At 40.5% G+C, this 24,587-nt stretch overlaps 1 protein-coding gene across 4 annotated transcripts; it reads left to right on the top strand.

Moving 5' to 3' along the window:
• Positions 1-830: 830 nt before the first annotated feature.
• On the top strand, positions 831-24,587 carry RCBTB1 (RCC1 and BTB domain containing protein 1). Of its 4 annotated transcripts, XM_032187099.1 has the most exons (13): positions 1,194-1,339; positions 6,233-6,383; positions 6,896-7,046; positions 7,541-7,707; positions 10,711-10,869; positions 11,905-12,012; positions 12,952-13,094; positions 15,778-15,968; positions 19,039-19,165; positions 19,627-19,778; positions 20,396-20,526; positions 23,626-23,775; positions 24,224-24,587. In XM_032187099.1, the coding sequence occupies exons 1-12, from the start codon at positions 1,317-1,319 to the stop codon at positions 23,764-23,766; spliced, it is 1,644 nt and encodes a 547-aa protein (XP_032042990.1). In that variant the 5' UTR covers positions 1,194-1,316; the 3' UTR covers positions 23,767-23,775; positions 24,224-24,587. The 4 variants fall into 4 exon arrangements, with proteins under 4 accessions (XP_032042998.1, XP_032043005.1, XP_032042990.1 ...); XM_032187107.1 differs by lacking the exon at positions 1,194-1,339 and adding an exon at positions 831-957 and having other exon boundaries at positions 23,626-24,586; XM_032187114.1 differs by lacking the exon at positions 1,194-1,339 and adding an exon at positions 831-957 and having other exon boundaries at positions 6,213-6,383; positions 23,626-24,586.

Here is a 24,587-nt window from a genome sequence, read left to right as displayed (position 1 = left end):
AAGGGAAGGGGTGGGGAGCTGGGGGTCGGCCTCTGCTCACAGGTAACCAGTGACAGGACCAGAGGGAATGGCCTCAAGTTGTGCCAGGGGAGGTTCAGGCTGGAAATGAGGAGACATTTCTGCTCAGAAAGAGCCGTCAGGCACTGGGACGGGTTGCCCAGGGAGGTGGTGGAGTCACCGTCCCTGGGGGTGTTCAGGGAAAGGCTGGACGTGGTGCTTGGGGACATGGTGTAGTGGTGACACTGGTGGTAGGGGATGGTTGGACCAGGTGATCTTGGAAGCCCTTTCCAACCCCAATGGTTCTGTGGCTTTATGACACTGGCTACCCCCAAAGATAGGCTGACACTTCTAGCGGGCTCTACCCTACTGCTCCATGCTGCAGATCAGCCAGCTCCTCGCTCATGGCACGAAGCCCCAGCTGCCTCATGACCCTGCGCACGGCCAGGAAAGCAAGTAACATTTAGGAGAAGCGGAAGCCATTTCCTGGCAGCAGCTCCGAGCAACAAAAGGTCCTCCTCGGGAGGGGGGGCGTTCGCCAACCTTCCTTTTCCCGCATCCTCCCCAACCTCCCTCCCGCCCCGCAGGCACAAACACACAGGGAGCCGCACACGGATATAAAACATCAGCTTTAATCACACGTTAGAGCCGGGGAGCCCCCTCCGGGAGAGCGGGGGAGGGCGAGGAGGAGCCGCGGGGGCGCCGCCCCCCGGGCTGAGCGGACAAGATGGAGGGGGAGCGGGGAGGGGAGGGGAGGGCGCGTCACGTGATGCAGCGGGGCTGGGGCAGCGCTCGGCGGCGGCCGCGCTCCGCTGCGCGCTGCCGGGCGGCGGCGCCGGTAACGGCTCCGGTAACGGCTCCAACGGCTCCAACGGCTCCAACGGCTCCAACGGCCGCGGCTGTGGCGAGCGGAGGAGGCGGAGGGGCCGCGGGGGGGCTGGCGAGGGATGCGGCAGCCCGGTGAGCGGCGCCCCGAGGGGCTGGGAGGCGGTGCGGAGCCGCGGGGCGAGGGGGCGGGCAGGGCGGGCTGCCGCAGCCCGGCTCGGCTCGGCTCCCTCAGGGGCATCCATCTCGGTTGGGTTTCCGGAGCGCTGTTTGTGCCTCCATCCTTCTCATCCGCTTCCTGAGGAGAGCTGGCGTGGAGGAATAACCGGGGCTCAACCCCCTCCTCCCCCCCCCCCCCCCCCCCCCCCCGGGTTTATATAATAATTAATCTCTTCAGGCGTTGCTGCGCTTCTAAAGGCAAAAGGAGCCCTCGCTTTCTCATCCTAAAGATTGTCGGTGCTCCGATTTAGCCTAAATGACCTCTTTTGGGAAGCATGCTGCAGCCTGCTGACAGGAGGTAAAACGGCCCTGCCTCGCAGCGCCTGGGGACAGGGCTAGGAGAGAGGCACTGCCAATGGAAGCGGGTTTGGAGCACGAAGTTGGTTAGGAAAATTAATATTTGGGGAGAGGCAGGAAGCCTTTGGAGCCGTGGGATGTGTGTTTTCCTCTGAACGTTTATTTCTGTATGCATCGTATTGAAATGCAGGTGGTTTTCCTAAATGTACAGGGTGAATGGCTTCAGTAAGTTGCAGTAATGGCTCAGCTCCTTATTTAAAAAAAAAAAAAAAAAAGAAAAAGCATGTTGTGGCTATAATTGTACTTTTGTTAAGGTGGTTGGATGGCTGTCATCCTTGTACAGTGGCTTGTTTGTTTTGGTGTGGTTAAAGCAATCTGATATTCAATAGAGCTCACCTATGTGCTGATTTTTTGCATGTTATCTCCTTCCAGCCAGTCGCTCACAGCGAACAGGAGGAGTGCTTCGCAGAGCTCGCATTAGGATGTTTGTCTTTCCCTGTATTGCGCATAAAAGGCATCTAAAAATAAATCACCAGCATGCGGAGGTTTGGGCATATTGTCATAAGAATCTTGCCTTATGTAAGGTCTTAGGAAAGTAAGTTGAGGCACATGATTTCAGGGAATGTAATGTCTTTTTGTTGGCAGGGAGAAAGTCACTTCGTTTCTGCATCTGATTAACATCAGTAGTTATGTATTGTTTCCCTGTTCTTTCTCAATACTGAAATACGAGCTTTTTTCTTAAAAAAAAAAAAAAAGGCAAATGGGAGAAAGCATAGGGAAGACTGCCTGTATGTCTGTGATTTGATGGTTTCTTAATTGAGGTGTACTTGAAAAGATCAGTGAACTTAATCCCTCTTTTTTGTTTTTCTTGAACTAGACATTCCAGCTTTTGTGTTCGCGCTGCAGTTTGATTCCTGTAGACCAGGAGGGGAAATGAAGGCCTGAGCCTGCGATTTCTTTCTGCGCAGGAATTAAGTCTGCCCAGCTAAAATCAGCTGCAAAATTGGAGCTAGAGGAAAGAGTGAAACAAACGTACAATTGTCTTCAAATAATCTTTACCATAAGGGGATGAGTAGCTAACTCGAGTTTTATGTTGCAATGACAACTGGTTCTGTTTTCCCGGTAGGACATTTTTGCTAGGTTACTGTTCTTTCTAGCATGGGTTTGTTTAGCTGAACTTTGTAAAACTTTGTCTAACACCATTTAAAAAAAAACAAACAAACAAAAAAAAAACACAAAACAAAACACTTTGTAAACATTGTCTTCTGTTTTTTGTTTGGTTGTTTTTTGTTTTCTTTTTCAGGCAGGGATTTGTGCATGCATGCATGTACTGCTCAGAATCAGCCTGCACATTGTTTCTTTAGAAAGCAGCCCAGTGAGATGCTGAATGCACAGGCAGCAGTTTAGCGTAGAATATTTGAAGGGCTTCTGTTTCTGAAAGCATGGGGCTTTTTTGTTGTCAGTGGACCTGGATTCCCACCCTCCCCTCCCCCAGTGCTGCTGATGCCTTGGAGTTAAATTTCTTTTCCACACTGCGTGGCCAGTTCAGTTTCCTTCTCTGCAAGTCATCCTTTCTTGCTTATTTTTAGCATCACTGAAATTCAAACAAACATCTTTGTTTCTGTTCCTGTTTGTATACCGATATTGTTGGGTAATTTCAAAGATGTCAAAGTAGTTAGAGGAGCTGGTGTTGACCCAAGCTCCCTCTGCTGGTTGCTTCTGCAGTAGTGAGCTACAAACCTTAGGTAAAGCCGTGGGGTGTATTGGTTAGCACTGGCTCATGCAGTAGAAGTGAAAAGACGTTTAAGAGCAGTGGTACAGAGTGTTTCACAGAGCAGTTACCTGCCCCGGAGCACCAAGTTTAAGTTTGATGTCTATACTTAGAAGGCTTTTAATTGCAAAGTTCTCAGGCATATGAATTTTAATCTAGGTGTTGATGTGTACAGATATTCCTTGGAAATGCTGCTGCTGCTGTGTTGTATACGGAATCTAAATGATAGCTTGTGAGTTAATATATTGAGAGAGCTATTTGTGTAGAGACTAAAATAGCTTGAGTACTTTGGATTCCAGGTGGTGCTTTGCTACTCCATTGCACTTAAACTTTCCATTAAGGTGCAGTTTCTGCAGGGTATGTGGTATAGGGGGCTCCAGGCCTCTACGTGACTATCAGCAGCAGTAAATAATAAACTTAGCTCTCGTGCTGATGTAGTACAGGAAGGTGAGTGAAGGACGGGCGCTGCGTGCCTTTGTGTCACAGCACAGCTGAAGTCTCCTAGATCAGCCTTTCACAGCAAGGAGCTGCCCAGAAGAAGCTCCACGGGCACTTTTTCCCTCTCACAACTGTTGGACAGGAATGAAGGCTTGATTGTGAGCTGTGAGAAGCTCGTTGTGAGGTGTATCCTTTTGAAAAGCGTGTAGTAGGTCTTAAAGGATGGTAAAATTAACTGGGCTTCTGTTCTGATAACACAGTTATTTTATTGATGTGTTGTACTATATACACAAGTATATTCCCCAAATACTTTTTTCCCGTTATAGACCTGTATTTTTAAGCTGCGTTTCAGGTATATTTAAATTGCAGATATACAAAGTTTTTGTAGATAAAGGAGGTCTTTTCCAACCTTAATGATTCTATGAATGTATGAAAGGAGTGTTACACCTTCAGAAATCCTGAGGTTCGTCATCTGTGGGTAGAGTTCACTGCTCATGTCTTCAGTCTGGGAAGTCTTGTGTACTTGAAAGCTTCTTTTTTATATAATGGTATGAGTTTGTCTGACGAGGTACCCAGCTGAGCTTTGAGATGTGGGCAGTACAGTATAACTCACCCTAGATTTCAGAAGCGAGTGGAAAAATCTCCTTGAAGAGGAGTGGTTAATTGAATCATGTAGTCATGGAAAATAAGTCAAGTGGATTAAACACCTAGTGCAAAGGTCAGAAAGGGAGAGATAAAGGAGCGCATTTTAATCTGGCTGCCTCTACAGCAGCAGAGGTTCTATCTGTGCTGTAAAACTTTGTTATTTACTAGGATGTTATCCACCAAAATAATGCTTTGTATTCCTGCCTTAAATGGACAGCATGTGTTAAAAAGAACTTCAATGAAGAAAATATTTTTTCCGTAATGCATTTGGCCTTGTTGAGTGTTACGTGGGGCAAATTATGGTAGGTATGGTCAGAATGGACCAAGTCAGAACTTGGTAAGCTCAGAAGAACAAGACATTGCTGTATTTAAACATGTTACACTAAAAATTAATTTAAAGCTTTGCCAGAGTGAGACAACAAAGCTTAACAGCTAGCTCATCTGAGTTTGTAACTGGACTAGAAATTGAAAAGGCTTAAATGCATTCAAATCTGTGTAGAAGGTGATGTGATCAGGTAGATTTTTAACTGCTGCTCTACAGACACATTTATTAGGAATGTACCATCTGGAGGCTCCAGGTGTTTTCAAGACTTGCTTCAGCTGTGAAATGTAAAGTGAAGTTATGCTCTTAGTGAGAGGTGGGTACCTAGAGAGCAGAGCTGGATTTGTTGGAGCAAAGTTAAACTCGATAAGGACACAAAGTCAGGTTTTTGTTTACTTTTTCCTACTCATACCTCCACTGATCTCAGCATTTCACAAACTTCTTTTGTTTCTGATAATAATTACCCCTCTCCTTCCAAACCAACCAAACAAAATGAACAAAGACAATGTGAGAGAACACTGCGCTGAACATCTTGCATTGCAGGATTGACTGCTGGTCTTGAATAAAGAAACTGAACTGAAACTGTTTCTGAAACTTTGCCTTGGTTGTCAGCCCAGTTCTGAGAACCAAGCATCAGAAGCAAAAGCAGCTGGAGCAAATAAATGAAAAGGAAAGACCTGAATGTTGAGGAGAGGATTGCACCTGGATAGAGCTGTGTTTTTTATTGTTGATCAATCTCTTAGCCTCCATTTTATGGTGGTTTATTGTGATTTGCATCACGCTACTGACATTCTGTGGGATTCTCCACTGAGAGCTTTCTGGATTTCAGGAAACTTGCTGATGACCCTGAAAAAGGATTTTTAGATCGTCAGTGGCAGAATCCCTTGAGGCTCTAAGTGGTTGCAATTTTTATGTGCAGGATTGAAGGCCTCAATAAGCTCTGTAGGTCATGGTGATTGGCAGCTTTGTTCTTGAGCTGGTGCAATTTTCCTGAGGAAACTGGGAAGAGGGAGCATTGTGTAAGGATGGATTATACACATGTATGTTCACTGAGCCATGATGTCTATCTACAGTCATCTCCTTCTAGCATTTAATGTGGTCCAGCTTGTTTTTAGGTAACGAATGATGACAATTCCATTTAATCACTTTTTTCAATTTTTTCACTGCTTAACAGTACAAAGTAGTAAGTTAACTTTCTGCTTTCGTGGCCTCTCAAACAGTTTTTTTGACTGTAATAGCAATTTTTGATTACACAAGATGAAACATCTTTGGTTCATATGCCCAACAGTCCTACCTTTGTTTATTTGCATACACTTCAACAACTTCTGTATGTAGTACATGCAGGAATGCCAGCTGAAATTCTGATATCCACTCTGCCACCGGGGGGGTATTTGTTGTATCACAAACTTTATTTTTGCTTGCATAATGGTGGTTGTTCAGTACTACTGAATGCAGTTTCCTTACATACCCAGTTAAGGAAAGAATGTTCTGATTGTCCTGCTTCTGATGTCTTCTGATGTCCTGTCCCAGTGACTTGCTATTTGTTCACCTTCGTACATGTAAATATAATTACATACTTCATACGGAAGAGAATATTACGCTCTGAGACACTGATGAACATCTCTTCATTTAAAGGAGATTATCTTCCTGTTGATGGAAGTGTAAAATACATCTCTTGATAAGATTTTTTTCTTACAGCGTTGTCATCTTACTTGTAGAAACTTCATGAGACACAGTAACATCATGGTGGATGTGGGAAAGTGGCCAATATTTACCTTACTGTCACCTCAAGAAATAGCATCTATTCGGAAAGCATGTGTATTTGGTACATCAGCCAACGAGGCTATATACATAACGCACAACGACGAGGTAAGGCCGTGAGAAAATGGAACAGATACTCCCAATTAGCTGGTTTCACAGTCTGCAGAGTATTTAAGTTAATCACTTGGTAGAAGCACCGCATAAATTTCATGTATTTCAAAACACGTTGGATTTAATTTATAACTTTTTTTTTTTTAAGTCTTTTATGGGGATAATAGAGATGGAGTATTTAGGATTGAGTCCCCTGTAGTATAACTATAGCTGCTCTTTACAATCCATGTTTAAAAGACAGTAGTGTTCCAGTTTCATAGTTGTGTACTTTTTATAGTGTAGTTCCTTTCAGGCCAGCACAGATCTGAAGCATTCAGACTCATTAGTTAATTCTTAAGTGTCCTGGTGCTCACATTTGAGCCTGTTAACTTCCACGCTTGAAGTCTTTGATTCTGAAGAGTCCATGGCAAAACTCTGCTGTGTTTTTATGAGGGCCTGGATATCGCCCCATCTGTGCATAGCTGCATATATGTCACTTCACTTGAAATCAGTCTTCCTCTGTTTTTCAGGTGTTTGTTTTTGGACTGAACTGCAGTAATTGCTTGGGAACTGGAGATAATCAGAGCACGATAGTACCAAAGAAATTAGAAGCCTTATGTGGAAAGAAGATTTCCAGTCTCAGTTACGGAAGTGGACCACATGTTCTACTTTGTACTGAAGGTAGAAAATCAGTGTTTAATAGGGAAGCATAAGCTAAGCAGAACTTTAATCTGTAACTTAACAAGAATGCATTAAGAGGCAATTGCATGAATTTTCTAATTGGGTAATGCACACTAAGGGGTCCTCACTGGTCTTAGGTGGAGCCATGTGTATTCTGCAATAACTACAGTAAGTTTCCTTTATACCTCTGTTATGTTGCAACTCTGTAGAGTTTTACAATACCATTTATGGTCTTGGTCTTATACTTGGTCTTACCTGTGCACTTTCCTGTATTTCTTCAGTAATCTTGTCATACTGTGATACATAATAGTTGCACGCAAGGTACGTAATCTTTCAGCATGTGAAGGATTCCTGTAATAAGAGGATTCTTTCACTTTTTTTTTTTTTTGCCCTTTTACTTTCAAGTTGTCCTTCTCTACGTTCTTAGAATTCTGTTTATCATAATTTCCTTGGAATCTGTGATTTTTATCCCAAACTTGAATGTTTTTTTGCAGATGGTGAAGTATATGCGTGGGGACATAATGGTTACAGCCAGCTTGGGAATGGAGCAACCAACCAGGGCATTACTCCTGTTCAAGTCTGCACAAATCTGTTAATAAAGAGAGTGGTGGAAGTAGCCTGTGGCTCGCATCATTCCATGGCGTTATCCGCTGATGGGGATGTAAGTTGTAACCTGTTCAAATCTCTTCATTTCCTTCTTGAACGAATACTGCAGGTAACAGCAGTCTGAAGCTCTCTCTACAGCGTACTTACAAGATAACCTTTTCTACTGCTGCCTCAAGCTAGGGCGTCGTTTTCTTCAGAGCAGACTTGAAAATAACCCTGAACAAATTGGAGGAATGTTAGGCTAGTAAATGTTTATCTTTCATTTGTTGCATGTCTCTTTGAGTCCAGAAAGCTGTGCCACTTCCAAGTGTAAGGTGCCAAACCTGGGATTACTGCTTGCTTTGCAAATCTAATATTTAAGGGGTATATTGAGTTGTTTGTATTCTGGTTAGCCTTTAGTCTGTTTCCTGCAGTCTTTGTGATTTCCACACTGGTATGGAGGAAAGAATGTTGCCTTGCACATCTCTGAATACTTTTGTGTATAGCTACTGAAAGAGCATTTGTTTTATATCCCAAATCTGCTTGGTGTTATTTCTTCATGTGGTTTAAGGCTATGTGTCATGGGAAGCATGTTCGGCTGGTTTCCAGTCAGTCAGATTTGACCAATGCCTGTGTCTGATTGCAAGTATGTTACTGCATGGGAGAAAGCCTGGTTCAGCTCCTTTCTTATGGAAAAAGAAAAAGCTAATTTTGGAACCTTCCTAAGCAGGAAAATGGAAACAATTCTTTCTGTGCTGGTAATAGGAGCACATCAGTGCTATGGTGCGGTATGGAGTCATACTGCGTTGGTCAGTGCAGTCAGTAACTGGTGTTTTGAGGGTAGAAAAGAGACACTGGGTTAGTTTTATTAGTCTGCGTTGTATCTCTGCAAGGGAGCCTGTGCTTTGGAAAGATCTTCATGCTGTCATGTTTGATGACAAATGGTGAAATGATCAAATTTTATTTTGTGTGGGAAGGCAAGAATATTCATGTATTAGTTTAACTAGTGTTGTCAGCTGCTGTGTGGTAGCTGCCTGCAACGGCCGTGCTGTCTTTGTTAATAAATATAACATGCTTGAAATCTCAGTGGAAGAGGGGAAGCTTCTTTGTATTTACCATGGAGCTGATATTTGCAGCTGGCTAGCTGTGGTGGCTAGTTAATGTACTATAAATCCATCCCTTGTGTACTTTGCAGTATCTTAGCATGTTTGTGCTGGGAGGTTTTATCTGTTTCAAAATTAATTACATTGAAAGCGGTGAAATGTTTTTAAGTGGAGTTTTATTTACGGAAACATTGGGCTGCAGAAAGCCGTGTGACTTGATCTGGACCTTTAGAGAGGCAGTGAATTTGGAAGTAGTCATGGAAATGCTTGGCATAATTGATTTGTATGGTTGGGTCAATCCAAGTTTAATGCAATGCAAACAAAAAAAATCATTAAGACATTCATGCTCCTCTGAAAGAGGAAACTCATAAACTGTTCGGCATTTTGACCTACCTTCTGAGTTAACTTTGCCTTATTTTGTTTTCCTGTTATTAAAATACATTTTATAGATCAAAGTAGTTATAACCCTTGTTGGGTATTCAGTAGGGATGATGACCTGGCAAATACAAGTAACAAAAAACAAAGGAATGGTGTTTTTTCTTTTCATGTTAGACATGGCAAATGAATTGTGGGATGTTTTTTTGGGAGGTGAGGGTGGGAGGGAAGGTTGGTTTTTGTTTGTTTCTGATGTCTGAATTTTGGCTTGGTGTTGTGGTAAACTGGCACCCTAGGATATGCAGACTTTAAGGGTATCTCTGTCAGCGAGCTTTCACTTGACTGGCACATCTGTGGCAGGTATTTCCAGGAGCACAAACTTTAATTGTCAGGAGTTAAACTATCTGAAACAGTTTAATGTCATGGCAGTATGTATGGATGTATATATATAGCAAGTACTGAAGGAACTGAAAATGCAAAGCTATAAACTTTTTTACAGCAAACTACTTTCTTGTCTTTTGGACTTTCAGATGAAAAACATATATATGTGTGTGTGTGTATATATCTATATATAGATATATAGATATACTACAACATACAACAATATACAACAACTAATAACAAACTATATATATATATTATTTATTAGTTGTTTGCCACTGGCAAGTGTTGAAGTGTTGGAGATGCTACTTTTTTTTTTTTTAATGCCATTGTGTGACAAAGTTTTTTGTTACTGTGAAACATGGGCTGATAAAAACTAGCCACTAACAACTCTTGAAAGATAGAAAGATAGGAGGCATATAACCTGTGGCTAACAGGCTGTAACCTGTGGGAGTATCGCCAGGGGGCCCCGTGGTTGGTGATAATGTTGGACTCGTGATGATGGAACATAAAGTTAGATGAGGAACATAAAGCTAGAAAGAACAAAGAAGTGTGATCCAGGAGACACCTTGCTGTCTCAAACTGCTTGTTCTCCAACCATGAAGATATGGAAGGTGCTAAATGTTAGCTGTTGATGGGCAAAGTTGTTAACCAGTGAACGGTTAGTGGGATGGGAAAAGTACCACTTGTAGAGTTGATGCAGAACTATAAGAAGGGAGCCTGTCCTCAATAAAATGGTAATTGAAGTTATTGATCCCTAAACAGACCCTGGTGTTGGTGTGGTCATTACACCACAATAACCTAGATTAGAGTTTTCTAAAGAGAATGAAATCCCTTAAAAGCAGGTACTTCCATATCAAATAACACTTGTGCTTGCATTTGTTTTCCCACCTTCACACAAGCATGAAGGAAGTCCACTCACTGTACTGTCTTCTAGTTCAACTTATGTTTTATATGGAAGTACATTCCTTGTGTTGCCTGTAGTCAGAGGCTCCAGTTCTGTAGTTGGAAGCTGAGAAAGTGCTATGGTCATGTTTCCCAGGTCAGTCCTATTGCTCTTCATTAATTTTCAACTATTGAAAATTATTTTAAGCATTTTAGTTAGTTAAATAGTACAGTTTATGTAATCTCATCCTGACTATAATAAGATAACTTATTGCTGTCATTACTATTCTTAAGGCTTAAACTACTTTTTTTCTTTGCTTTGTTTTTATGGACAGCTATATGCTTGGGGCTATAACAACTGTGGTCAAGTTGGATCTGGATCTACAGCAAACCAGCCAACTCCTCGTAGAGTTTCAAACTGTTTACAGGGTAAAATGGTAGTTTCCATCGCTTGTGGTCAGACCTCCTCCATGGCTATAGTAAACAATGGCGAGGTAAGCATTGCTGTGTGCTCACATTCTCTTTCCTCTTAAATTAAAGAGGTTAATGTCTGAGTACAGAGTAAGTGCTGATACAGATTACTCAAGTTAGTATGTATTGGTAACTACTGTGAGACCGCCTTAGGGAAACTATGCTATTAACTGGAGATCCTGTCTTTGCAGTAAACCTTGCTTCTTATGGTAAAGACTATTAAAAAGATCTTTACTGGGTCTGTATCTGCAAGAATTTTAACAGTTGTATTAAGCATGAGTCATTAAGCATTATTTCAATATATTTCAGTAGGTTTTTGAACATACGTCTTGATTAGATTTTTGAAAGCTGCACAAAGAAGTAGTTAATCTTTCTGCAAGAATACAATGAATGATCCTGGTTCTCGAGCACATTGCTGAACTGCCAGCTACAAAAACAAAGCAAGCTTTCGAACATTGCCCTAGTATTGTGCAACTGTTCCATTCCACATAAGAAATTTATGATTTGAACTTGCCTCTAGGTATGAACTGTAACCTCAAATTTACTGTATCACACCACACCTGGAGCATATAGTATTTTCTTGTGACAGGAGGGACTGTAAAGGTCCCTGAGGTTGAGATGAGCTTTCATTGTATCTATTTCTGTCTTGATTTGTCTACCATAGCAGAGCTAAAGGAAAAATTGGAGCTAAACTGGGGGCTTCAACTTAAATTAATCTGATAGATGATCAGCTGGTTAGAATAGCTTTTATTAAAAAAAAAAAAAAAAGTCAACTGAAAACGTTGACACATTCTTGGTGCATTGTAAATTTGATTGCAAAAGTTTTAGTAATTCAAAGATGAATATATTTTAGAAAGCTTATTTTAAAAGCACAGGAGTGAAGTTGAATAGAGTTGATCGTTGCAGTGTACTTAATATCTTTCAGTCTTTATATCTCTTGAAATAGTGTATAGTTTTTTAAAAATCTGTATGATTTGGACTTGTGCTTAATACTAAGTCTTAAATATTCTGGACTTCTAGAGTGGTGGCTTAATTTTGTTTTCTTCTTTTGCAACCAGGTTTATGGCTGGGGTTACAATGGTAATGGTCAGCTAGGTCTTGGAAACAACGGCAACCAGCTAACACCGTGCAGAGTGGCAGCATTACACGGTGTGTGTATACTCCAGGTATGTCTAATGCAGAAACAGAGAATGCATTGACGTTTCCAAAGACAGTTTTAACAGATGCTAGAATCTATATCTGCTTCTAGATTTCGCAATTTCAATACTGAATTTATGTGGCTCCTTCAAACTATGTTAGGCTTATAAAAATAGAAGTAAGATGTGAAGCACTTGCTTTTGTAAATCTGAATGAATTGAATTTGGCTAGTGTGACTAAGAAAATTATGCTGTGGATAAAAATTGCATTTTTGTTACAAAGTGAGTGAAATATCCTAGGCAAATTAAAAAAAAAATATATATATATATATAAGGAGAGCAAGAAAACTAAGATGCTCAAATTAGATTCTACATCAGTATTCTAATCAGCTCTTTAGGGAGGCCTGATGACAGTTAGTGGTTTTCATTTCATTTAAAACTTTTTTTTTTTTTTTTTTTTTTTCAAGGTTGAACAGGTTAAGGGCTCTGTTAGCTTTAGAACTGCAGCTCTCAAAGCTTATAGTGAATATCAAATTCCCAAATTATTTCAGAGTTGATAATGAAGTTCACTGTTCTTTGTGTGAGGAGTCTGCAGCTGAAAGCAAGTAAAGTCTGGGGAGACTTAGCAGGATTTCTGTAGAATATTACAAAATTAAGATTCAAAAAATAAGAAATTGGCAATTCCTGTAGGAAAATACTTACTACATTTTATATATGTTTAGTCCATATTGTAAATCCTTTAGGAGGAGTAACCAACGAATGCTAAATTAATGAAGTTGAAGCTGGGAGTTTTCCAGTTCTTACTGTTAATGTATCTTGTGCTAGCTTTAAGTACTGAGAAATAACACGTTCTAGTGCTAGATAAAGAATGGCTGGGGTATCTAACATCAGCTAGACTAAGGTATGTGTGCAATAATTGTTTCTTCTCTTTTGTTCAGTAGTAATGCTTATATATACATTTACTTACAGATTGTCTGTGGCTATGCACACACTCTAGCACTATCAGATGAGGGTTTGCTCTATGCCTGGGGAGCTAACACTTATGGGCAGCTGGGAACTGGCAATAAAAGTAACCAGCTAAGTCCACTGCAGATCATGATGGAAAAAGAAAGGTAATCTTCCTGAAGCTGTTTCCGGGTTGATATGTCTGGGTGTGTGTTACTCAGTCTATAGTGTTGGAAGCATGTGAATTTGGGGTTTGGTGGGCTGTATTTTTATTGATAATGGTAAAATTCCAGGAAAGGATGGTAACTTACTGTTTACTATAGACTGAGTGCTTTTTGCTAATGATGATTGAATGTAAACATTTTATACTTACCTGACACTGAAAATAATGAATGACCATTAGGCTATTCTAAATATGATTCCTGTGATCAAAACTTTTGATCTATAAAATCAATACGCCAAGCTTGTAAGCTGTATTGAGGCCCACATTAAAGGGGTGGTGGGAGGAGGAGTGACACATGACAAAAAATTTTCTGAAACGCTTTCTGGGTAACGGCAAACCATAGAAACAGAACTCAATTTGCAAGATTGCTAGAGATATGGGTAGACAGTACCACTCATCAGTGGTAGCAGTTAGCAGTTTCTCAGATAACATGTATATATCCTCTTAGTTTCCCAGACTTGTAGAAGATTCACCCTTGTCTACCTGTTATAATCTCCTTTTAACTAGGAAACACTTGTGGCTGTTTTTTCTACTCCGTTTCCAGTTTTATATTAATAGAAAATTCATGAAAGATGTCATTTTATAGATCTGAAGTGTCTTTCGGGAAGTCATTCCTATTTTTTCCTGTTCTTTGTGTTTAGCATTAAATGAAACGCTGCACAGTGCTGAGATCACTTAAGGGTTTATAAATGGCTGGGGAGAAGGGAGGTGTGGAGTTGGAATAACAAAAGGAACTGTCACAGTAGAAACCACCAGGGCAAGGCTGCCTTGTCTGTAGAAGAAGTGACACTAGCAAAGTGAAATGAAATTATGTTTTTTCAAATACTAGAAGGGAAATGTGTATACTTGCAATGGCTCAACTTTCTTAATGACTTATTTCTTGAGTGAAGTAAGGGGAATTGTTGCATTTATAATCCCACATTTGACTTCACGTACAATTCTAATAAAAGTGGCAGTTGTTCAGTGACTGAAGGAGAGAGAGAATATCACTGAACTTCTGCTTGGAGTCCAAGGGAGAGATAAGGCAGTTGAACTTCTACTCATCTTGCTTGACTTGACTCCCTTGGAAACAGTGCTATTAAGTGGGTGAGCTGACATTTCCCATGAAACATATTAATGCTTCTCTTGGTCCTTTCATTTCTATAACTATTCTGACATTTATGCATAATGTATCTGACAGTTCCTTGGGAGATGGCATTCCATGTTATTTTAAAGAATTTTGCACATATCGTTTAAAAGGACCTTCTAAGCTTAGCTTTGTGTTAGCTTGGAGGCATAGTTATGAAGGTAGACTTCTGAATTTTGATGAGTATGTACTTAATGTGTTGTACGCTTAGCTCTACATATCAAGTATAGTATAGTTATTCTTAAAAAAAAAAAATCTGTTCTGCTGAGGGAAGAAAATTTGGAGAGGAACGCTTCCGTATTGCTGGATAGCTATAATGAAATGTAAGTTGCCTGTAAAATCATGACTTTATGATGTTTCATGCAGCGATGGTAGAAGATCTCAGTGATGCTTAGAGATAGAGATAACTGTTCTGTGAGGGAATAAGCATTTTTATATGTATGCACTTAGACTGGTTGGAAAGACATTTGTCGTGCTTGATCTGTGTTGTTTGTTCATTTACTAAATATAAACACAAAGCACACAGAAGCCTGGAATCCTCTCTTTTTAAACACGTGGGGAAAACCAGGAAAGCATGGCTTTTACTTTAGAGCTAACTCTGGAACTTCTCCAGAATTTTGCTTAGTATCTGAACAGGGACACTGGAAGCATCTTGGCAGTCTTTTTAACAGAATGTGGCTCTTCTTGGTTCTTGTAATGCTTCAGATAGTGAGGTAGGGATTGCGTGGACAATGGGAGAACAAAATAGGTAAGTCTGCATCAATAGCTCTAGTATTTTAAGGATCTTTGGGGTGGGGAGAGAGGGAGGGAGGATTTTACATAAAAAGTAATGATAGATCTTCAGGAATGAGGAGTTAAGTGTGTGTATTCACCTCTACTCATGTGAAACTTTGTCCAAGTAAAAATTATGTTCCAAACAGCTTCAGCATTGATGAGATGAAATTAACAGCAAAATACAAAGTCAGAAACTTGGTTGATTAATTTCTGCCTATGTAGAAAAAACATATTAAAGGAGGGGCAGAAGCATTGTGTTTATTGAAAAATACATGGGACTTTAATCTCAAAATGAGAGAAATTTTTACACCCGTTTGAAAGAAGTTCTGTAAAATGCTCTGTTATAATCACAGTCGTAGCTTTGCAGACTGTTCCCTAGCTGGAAGCTTTAAGTTCCATAAGCATTTATTAAGGAGAATAAGTATCTGATAGGTTTTAAAGGTGGGGTAGACTTTTTCCTTCTTACGGTTATAGGAGAAAAGGAGAAATGACAACAAAAAATGACATTATCAAAGCAATACCTGATTACAGTAAAACCTACAAGTACTGTGAAAACATCATTGCAATTCTTAAATATTGATCTGTTCAAACAGAATCACACTCACGCATGATAAAGAAGTACCAGAGTGTAGATACATAGCTTACTTGCTGTTATTTTGGTGCAGCATTTGGGAGGTCACTTGGTTCCATACCTGTAAGTGTCTTACAAGGTTTCTTCTGTTCACAGGGTTGTGGAGATCGCAGCCTGCCACTCTGCTCACATTTCGGCTGCCAGAACCCAGAGCGGCCAGGTGTACATGTGGGGCCAGTGCCGCGGCCAGTCTGTGGTCCTTCCCCACCTCACTCACTTTTCCTGCACTGACGATGTGTTTGCTTGCTTTGCTACCCCTGCTGTTATGTGGCGTCTTCTGTCAGTAGGTGAGAACAAGTTTTGAGATGAAGCCAAAGAACTTTGGTTTAATTATTCTTATAAAATGTGCTTTCATATTATAGTCTCTGTGCATATGTATAGTGGTAAGTACAGCATACCACTTCTGTGGCAGGATGGTTCTTGCTTTTAGGAGAACTGGCAATTCAAACTAGCTCTTCTAGCTAGGGTCTTCATGATTTTTTTTTGTTTTGGTTACTTTTTTTTTTTTTATTCTGAAGAAAAAGTCAACTTCAACCAAGGATTTGGAACAGTATTAATTTTTTTTTTTTTTTTGGCAGACAACTAGAGAGCCCTGTTGTACCACTGTACTATGAATATTGTGCATTTCCTTTGTTTATATTGTTTGGCCTCAGGACAGGGAAGGTCTTCTAGATCATCAAATGTAACTTCTTATTCTTAAAATTATTTCTACTTGGAATACTGCTACTGACTTTTTCTTTGGTTTCTAATAACTTTGAATTCTAGGTGTTGTCTTTAGTTTTTCCTTCTTAGTAATTACTCTTCCAATATGAACATGGAAGACAAAATCTCTTTGTGTTTCTTGTTAAGGAAGTAAAATGACAGGATTCAAGGTGTCCTTTCTGTGAGATGATTTCTTAAGCTGATTTAGCTTGATATTCCTCAAAGCCAATCAGACTTGTAAGTAATTGCGTATAACAAGATCCTAATACCATTTTCTCTTTTTGAATTCTGTTGTTATGCAGCCTTGAATTACCCTGCGTGAGGCAGTGTCTATGGCCAGCTCATATGCCCAAGCCATTTTTCTTGGTTATCTTTGATCCTCATGCTGCTAATTCTTACTTGACCCAAAATATGCCATCAAGTGCTTAGCTTGCACATCGTGCTTATTGGTTTTTGTCTTAGATCTTCCACTTCAGTCCTGAAGATCATCTGGGCCGTCTAATCTGTCTCCATGATGATGACAAATCCAAACTTAGGTAGTTCCTGTAGAGAGCCAGTGCTGGGGAGGGATTAGATCTTAAGTAACTTTCTTCCAAACTCAGACTTTTTATCTTTGCATGTGGCTTTTCTGTCTGTAGCTCAGAATTCCTCTCCTAATTGGTCTCTTCCATTGTAACTTCTCATTTAGCTTGTTTTCACAAGTATAAGGGTCCAGATAACAGCATCTCATCTGTAGGGGAAAACTGGAAAATTTTACCAGAGAGAGATTAGCTTGAAATGATCTGCCTCAGGGTAAATCCAAGTCTTGTTTGTTTTTGTTTTCCTCTACTTCTTCAATTCTCTAATCCTAGGGAATGTGTGTCACTCGTGCCCTTAGAGGTGTGATGATTGTTTTGGTCTATTGTCTTTAGATAGTAATGAAGGCTCTTTAAATGACATCTTCCCAGACTTACTCACTTTCAATTCCTTAATTTTTATGAGGTATTCCCAGATTGATCATAACAAGGTAATTGAGTCTTGTTTCTGTATTTTAATTCTTATTGGCCTTCAGGGATTATTCATCCCTTAACCTGATAATCCTAATTATTGAATATTTACATCAAAAGCATTAATTCTAGGGACAGTTTCAATCTCCATCCTATATATCTTTTCTATCTCTTTTATAGGTTCAAAAAAAAAAAAACAACAATATTTTTCTTCTGACAGTTTTTTCTTAGTGAGAGGGAGATAACTCTGCATAAAGGTTATTGTTCTACTTCAGTGATGTTGGCTCTGCCAAAACCAAACAACAACAAAAAAATCTGCCACTCAGAATTGTCTGTGGTGAAGTTCAAATCTGCAGCCTTCTTTGAGGAATGAATTTAAGGTATTTGGGGTGAAAGTTGATCATCAGCATAGCTTAAAATAAGCTGATGACCTAGAAGAAAGTCACATGAGCAGGTGAAGGGGGATTGGAGCGTGGTTTGTTCATCTCTGATGAGACGCCAGTTTGGTTCATTCTGCATGGATCATTCACAAAGGATTTTTTTGGCAGAAACATAACTTGTCTGTTAAAGCAATTTGTTTTAACTGTGTGTGTATATAAAGTACCAGCTAATTTAACTGCTCCTAATGGTGAAGAGCAGTGGTGTTGTATATGGATGAACAATCCGCAGTCCTGAAGGATGCAGGAGACAGGCCACATCCCATCAGAGTGGAACTGCCTTTTGGAACTGCCTTTTTTTCCCTCTTTCTCATGTTATGCTGCTTAGAGGCTGTATGTTGAAACTCACTTGTGAGATGCATCAACAAAACCATTAAATAGTGGGTTAAAGTTAAGTTTCCTAAAACTTTGGAGTTCTTGCTTTACTACAAGTCTTAGCCAGCTTGTGCTGCAAATCTAGGATTTCTAGAGAGACAGAACAGGACCTCTCTGGCCTTAACGTTAAGAACTGTCAAAGAGCTGTAATCACAGTTTTAATGCACTTCCAAAATTGCAGAAGTCCTGTGTCTTTGATAGTAGACACAGATCTGCGTTTTTGCTACAGTCTCTCTTCTTGTAGCACTGCTGTTGGATTTTGTGCTGTCATAATTGGCTGACAAACTGAGGTAGCCTGCAGGTTTTTTGTTAAGGTCTTTACCAGGGCTCACTAACACGGAGTCTACTCTGACAGCACAGAAGTGGCCAACTGGTGACGTTTTCTTACTCTTCAGGCTTGGGTCATGCTACGTCAGTTGTGCACTGTCTCAAGTGAGCTGTGGGTGATGCTCTAGACTCTGTTTCCCACCAGTTTGCAGACTGGTCTCTCTCAGGGTAATCCAGGCAGTGGTGCTGACCTGGCAATAGCCCTGAGCTACCGGAAGGCTGGTGATTTCGTTGGTGATCTCCATGTGGAGAGTGAGAAAGCAAGTTCTCCAGGTACTTTGGGTCCTGGGTAATGAGCTGGAACAAGGACTGCTGACCACTGCTGCGTGGAGCTGTTGGGAAGTTGTCCTTGCCAGCAGAAAAGGGTAATGGAGGCAGTCATTCTTCCAGATTCACCCAGTGGAACCCTGGTCCTGACCCTATTTTCCTTCATGTGCTGTTACTTGAGCAGCAAGCTTTAATTACAGTGACGCGTGTGTTCTGTTTAAGATGCTTGACATGATTTGTTTGTTTAAAAATTGTTTCTCCAGAGCAGGAAGACTACTTAACAGTAGCAGAGTCTCTGAGGAGAGAATTTGACAGCCCAGAAACCTCAGACCTGAAGTTCCGTGTCGATGGGAAGTACATCCACGTTCACAAAGCTGTTCTGAAAATCAGGTAGAGGTCATGTTCCACAGCTCCTGCTTAAACACAAAAACTGTGTTCCATGTGAGGGGAGTGAAGGAAGGAAGTGGTGGGGAGGGACCCTAAACCTGCAATGCATTATCTGTGTGTCTGTAACCACTTCCAATGATTATGGAAGGAGTTAAATCAAAATTCTGCCTTAAAATGGTCCCTATTTAGTCTTCACTGAGCCTGTATGTTATTCCGACAATAATAAGTCATGTTAAACTAGTCTGCAATGCATACACCCATGGTTTTGTAGCATAGGTCAAATTAGAGTTTTATCTTGATGCATAACAAAGCACCAAAACCAAAATGTGGACCGTTTGCTGTGATGGGGTATGGTAAAATATTTGGGGCTGTTGTAGAGTGCCCCAAATATATAGTTCAGGGGGACTGTAACGTAACATTCACGTGTACATACAGCTGCTCCAGATGATGTCTCTGTCTCCTAGGTGCGAACACTTCAGAACCATGTTCCAGTCGTACTGGAATGAGGATATGAAGGAAGTGATAGAAATCGACCAGTTTTCCTACCCTGTGTATCGTGCCTTCCTGGAGTACTTGTACACAGACTGTGTTGACCTTCCGCCTGAAGACGCGATAGGTATTGCTCGTGGTCTGATCGTGTTAGACAGCAGCCTCCAGGCAAACTGAGGAGGGGAATGAAGAATAAATGTGTTAATGGGGGCTTCTAGTCCTGCCTGTAATGCTTTTTACTGGTGATTAAATAAGCTGTCTTTAAAGAAGTGATACGTATTAAGAAATAAACCGTGAGCAGTTTTATTAGCTGGGAGAGAAACGCTGGGTTAGAATACTTGTGTTTATTACTGATTTGAACCAGTTATTGGATAATATGAAAGAATCTGTGTGGATGTAATGAAGGAAACTTGGGGAGCAGAGCGAAGAACAAGCTGTAATTCACGCACAGATTTTTATAGTGGTAATTTTTTGCTCGTGCTGTGCCTGTTTTGCAACAGTTCCACTCAAACATTTAGGTATGCAAAGCAGCGGAACAGCTTGTGTGTTTACAGAGGTTAACAGGATTGTGGCGTGCGGTACTAGAAGGTCTTTCTTCCCACGTGGTGATAAAATACACTTCTGAATAGTGACCTACTTGCAAAAAACATGTTACTGCACGCAGAATAGAGACAAAACCTGTACCCAGAGATATGAATTGTTGAAAAGACTAATGTGACTAATATGATGGCATTGTAATTGCAGGACTTCTGGATTTGGCTACTTCGTACTGTGAAAATAGACTGAAAAAACTGTGTCAACATATTATCAAGAGAGGAATTACTGTGGAAAACGCTTTTTCATTGCTCTCTGCTGCTGTCAGATACGATGCAGAGGTAAACTTCCAAAGTTCAGTTTCTTAAATAGGTGGCTGCTTTCTGACCCTAATCTGGAGGAAAGCAGTCAGTCATGTTTTTATATAAACTCTCTAACCTGCTAGCAGATAATGCTGTCTGCCATTCTCAGAGTTTAACAATGTTGACATTGGAATTAGGAGTTTCATTGCAAATACAGGTTTTATATCTTTTTTTTTTTAACCCCCCTCCCATAAACTGTTACTGGGAAAGTGAACTAGTACACAGATATCAAAAAATGATTTAAGTCACACACAAAGACTCACTATCTATGAATGTTTGTGTTGCTTAATACACGGTAAGAGGTCATCATGCTATGCCAAGCTTCGTGAGTTATTATTTCTGGGGGGGGGAGGGTGATGGAGGAAAAAAAGGGAAGGTTAAAATGCTAAATCTTAAACAAGGGAAAGGTTTAAAAACAAAGCAAAAATCACAATGTTATGGAAAGCAGTTCTGTAATGTTGTGGGTTGTGTGTGATGTCATGATGGTAGGTTTGGGGTTTTGGTGTGTGGTTTTGGTTTATTTTTTTACTTGTTTAACTACAGTCAAATACACTTTCAGTCCTTAAAGAATGTTGATGAAATGGCAGGATAAGAATTCTTTTATGGACCTAGTACACTTTGAAGATGGAGAAAGTCTGTGAAATGGGAGAAAGGGTAGCAAAACTTTCCTGCCGGATGTCCGACTTCAAAACTAGATCACTAATGTGTGCAGTTTTGTGATCAAATAGATATTCCAGGGATTTCTTCAGCCTTTTGTGTTTGAAATAGTATCTGCGCATCATATTTTCAGCCTGGTTGGTTTCAACTTGCTACTTTAAAGCAGTTTTAGTAATCGGAAAATGAATACGGTGCTTTTTCTTGCACTTAATATCTATCATGCTCTAACTTACTTCAGAGCCTAATAGTTTGTTGCTAGTTTGATGTTCCTTATCTGAAGGGCTGCCCTAGAGCTGAAGTCATAATTCAGGCACCACTGTGAATAAAGATTTCATTGGTGGGAGTTCATGGAAAATAGGAAGCTTTCTATATTTTAGCCTTACGGAAGATTGTTTGTGCAAAGGGTCTTCAGTATATCACTGATTGTGCCTGTAAAGGGTAGAAGAAATCCAATTACTGAGCTGTGGCTGTACCTTACTAGCTAAATGAAGCTGGAAGTGAAATGAGAATGGATGGCCCAAATGCGGAGAGAATGGGTGGTGCTGAGATGTTTTTTATAGTTTTTTTTCTATATTTTTATTTTTAACTTTTTAGTTAAAAAAAGAAAAGTTAAAAAGAATGTAGTAATGGTAGGTCAGGGTTTGAAACTGCTTGGCTGATGTAGTTCATTCACGGGACTGTGTGTCTGGAAGACAACAGTTAGAAGAACCCACTTCACTGATTTAAAACACCCCCATGCCATGAAACTCTCCTGTACTTTCCTTTGGTGATTGACTGGATTGAAGTGGCTAAAACTAGTTCAGGTTTGGCTTCTTACTGTAAGTTTAAAAATAATCATCGGATGTACATTGTACCTTTTTTCACTTAAGTCTATATTAAGTACAGCTTGCTGGGAGTGCATCCATCTGCAAATAAAATTCATAGCTCTTAATATTGAGTTTTAAACTTTCCAGAGTTTCATATCAATAATACAATATTACTGTTTACTGTATGCTTCTGTTGCGTTGACTTGGTATTGGAGTTTTTAATAAAGCAGTGCAAAATATTGGAATGCGTATGATGTAGTTTTGTTTGAAATGCCAGTTCCTTCTGTTCTTAAAAAGAAACAAAGAAAACCCTCAGTGTTCAGTTCTAATAAGCTTGTCTTCTTTTCATTGCACAGATGCCATACAAGTCAAGATCTGCAGCTTCAGAAAGCCTGGTTTTAGGCCAGGACATATTTTTACATCACTGTTGTGTCAAGAACTCACTGGCACGCAGTGGCTCTAGCTTTCAATAATTACTTTTAAGTGACAATATGAACACTAATCAGTCTTTCATACCTCATGTGGCTTAAAAGCTCTGCAAACTTTTATGCCCTACGGCAGCGCCCAGTCTGCTGAGCAGCCAAAGCTAAGGAAAGCTGTGTTCTGGTGTGTGAAGCACTAGCTCCATGAATTTATGAAGTGCTCAAGGAAGTAGAGCAGGCTGGGGAGTTGCTGTTCTGGAAAGGCCGTGGCATCTTCCGTACTGCAGCTCACTCAGCTCTGCACCACAAAAATAGGTTTCCTCCTCAACAGCGGAGCTGGAAACAAATAATCTGAGCGGAAGCGTTCTTTGGGCAATGTTATGTTATTGGCAACTGCTGTCTCTTGGTTTTTGGACATCCTTTGTCTTTGACGTCATGCGGGTGCAACGATGGTGCCTGTGAGGCCTTTGTAATCCTTAAAGGGAAGGCACTGCCCAGTGGGCTCATACCCAGAGCCCTCTTTCTGCAATAATTTGCTCTGCTGCGTTGTACTGCAGTGTGTTTCTTTTGAATCATTTCTGGGATGTGTGTGAAACACATTTGTAACCTGGGTCTGTTTCTAACGCACGGAAAGGCCTTCAGCCTACCCTTTGCTTTAGGACTACCTAGTGGCCACTTCCATTGAGCCGGGCGAATGGACTTCAAGGCTTTATACAAGTCATAAATTAAATAGGAAGTCAAGCAGGCTTGTATGGAGACTGGAGTTCATAATGTGGAATGGAAGAGCCGAGTTCTCTTAATCCACTGTCCTGGTTATGTATTGCATTACCCTAAAATCTATTTGTACTGGGTTTTAATACTTGTCAGTGAATATAGATGGAACTTTTCAGGCTGGGAAACTTGAAAAATTCATACATGTATTGCTCAGAATAGCTGCCTCTCGGGACTGCAGCTATATAGGGAGAACCAAACTGTCTTTGTAGCCATGTTATGTGAGTAGAATTACTCTTCTCTTGTTGCATTTACGTAGTGACACTGGGAGAGGGGAGGTTGAAAGCCACTGGGTTAATCTATTTGTCTGGTTCTCTGTAAAAAATAAAGCTTAGAAAGGCAGCAGTGCCTGACTGAATGTAACTTTCTGTCATGGAAGAAAGATAATGAGACTTCTTTCTTTTTTTTTTTTTTCTGTTTAGGACTTAGAGGAATTCTGCTTTAAATTTTGTGTCAATCATTTGACAGACGTGACACAAACTACAGCATTTTGGCAAATGGATGGTCCCCTGCTAAAGGAATTCATTGCTAAAGCCAGTAAATGCGGAGCCTTTAGGAACTGAATCAAGGCTGTAAGTTACGGGTGTTTGTAGGGTTTTCTGTGGTTACCACGGGTTGGTGTAACTGCACAGGTGGAAGAAGCAAGTGTTAGTGGCCTCTTGCACCAGGAGCTGTGGAAGGCCACAGCAAAAAAAAAAAATAAAAAATAAAAAAATTGTCTGTGCTCAAGAGTGAGCTGTTAAAATGTTAAGCAAAATACTCACTTGCATTTAGAAAATCTGGATGGTGGAACCAGTGCAAGGTTTCAGACAGAAAGACTGCCGTGTGCAGAGGACACCAGGTGTTCATAGGGACTTTTAGGTGAGGTAATCACACGTGTAGAGCTACCTGTTAATATTTTCAATTTACCACTTGAGGCACTGGCCTTTTGGGATTATGAGCCACTGAACGATGTCACTGAAATCATTTAACTCCCCGGGATTATGAAGAAGCAAATGGCATGGATATCTTTTATTGCAGCTGCATGATCGTGAATGACATCGCCATTTGCTGTGTGTCATTAACCACGCGCATTCGGTGCTGAGAAAAGCGTGCAAAAATGACGGATCCTCAAAGCCTGCAGCAGGAACCCTGAAGAAAGGGGTACCTAGCAGACTGAATCCGAAGTAAAGCTCTATCTTGTCTTACTACGAGTTGTAATGTATACTTCGTAATCTGTTCAAGCAATGTTCATAATGATTAATGGAAGGTTTCCCTCTTCGATGTCGGACTGCGTTGGTTCCCTTGGAGGGAAAGGGGCACACTGTTCTGAAAGCTTGTTTTTTGTTTAAGTATTGTATAAATTTAAACCAAATGTAATAAAATTCACTTTTTTGTACATGTT

Source organism: Aythya fuligula, chromosome 1, assembly GCF_009819795.1.
Source record: "Aythya fuligula isolate bAytFul2 chromosome 1, bAytFul2.pri, whole genome shotgun sequence".
Taxonomy (NCBI): Eukaryota; Metazoa; Chordata; class Aves; order Anseriformes; family Anatidae; genus Aythya; species Aythya fuligula.
The sequence above is the reverse complement of the archived record's forward strand: the minus strand, read 5'-3'. Positions and strand labels throughout refer to the sequence as shown.

Coding starts and splice junctions, on each gene's coding strand:
- RCBTB1 (XM_032187099.1), top strand. CDS start 1,317: ATGCTGCAGCCTGCTGACAGGAG. Junction 12,013..12,951: donor ACGGTGTGTGTATACTCCAG/GTATGTCTAATG, acceptor ATTTACTTACAG/ATTGTCTGTGGCTATGCACA. Junction 20,527..23,625: donor CTGTCAGATACGATGCAGAG/GTAAACTTCCAA, acceptor TTTTCTGTTTAG/GACTTAGAGGAATTCTGCTT.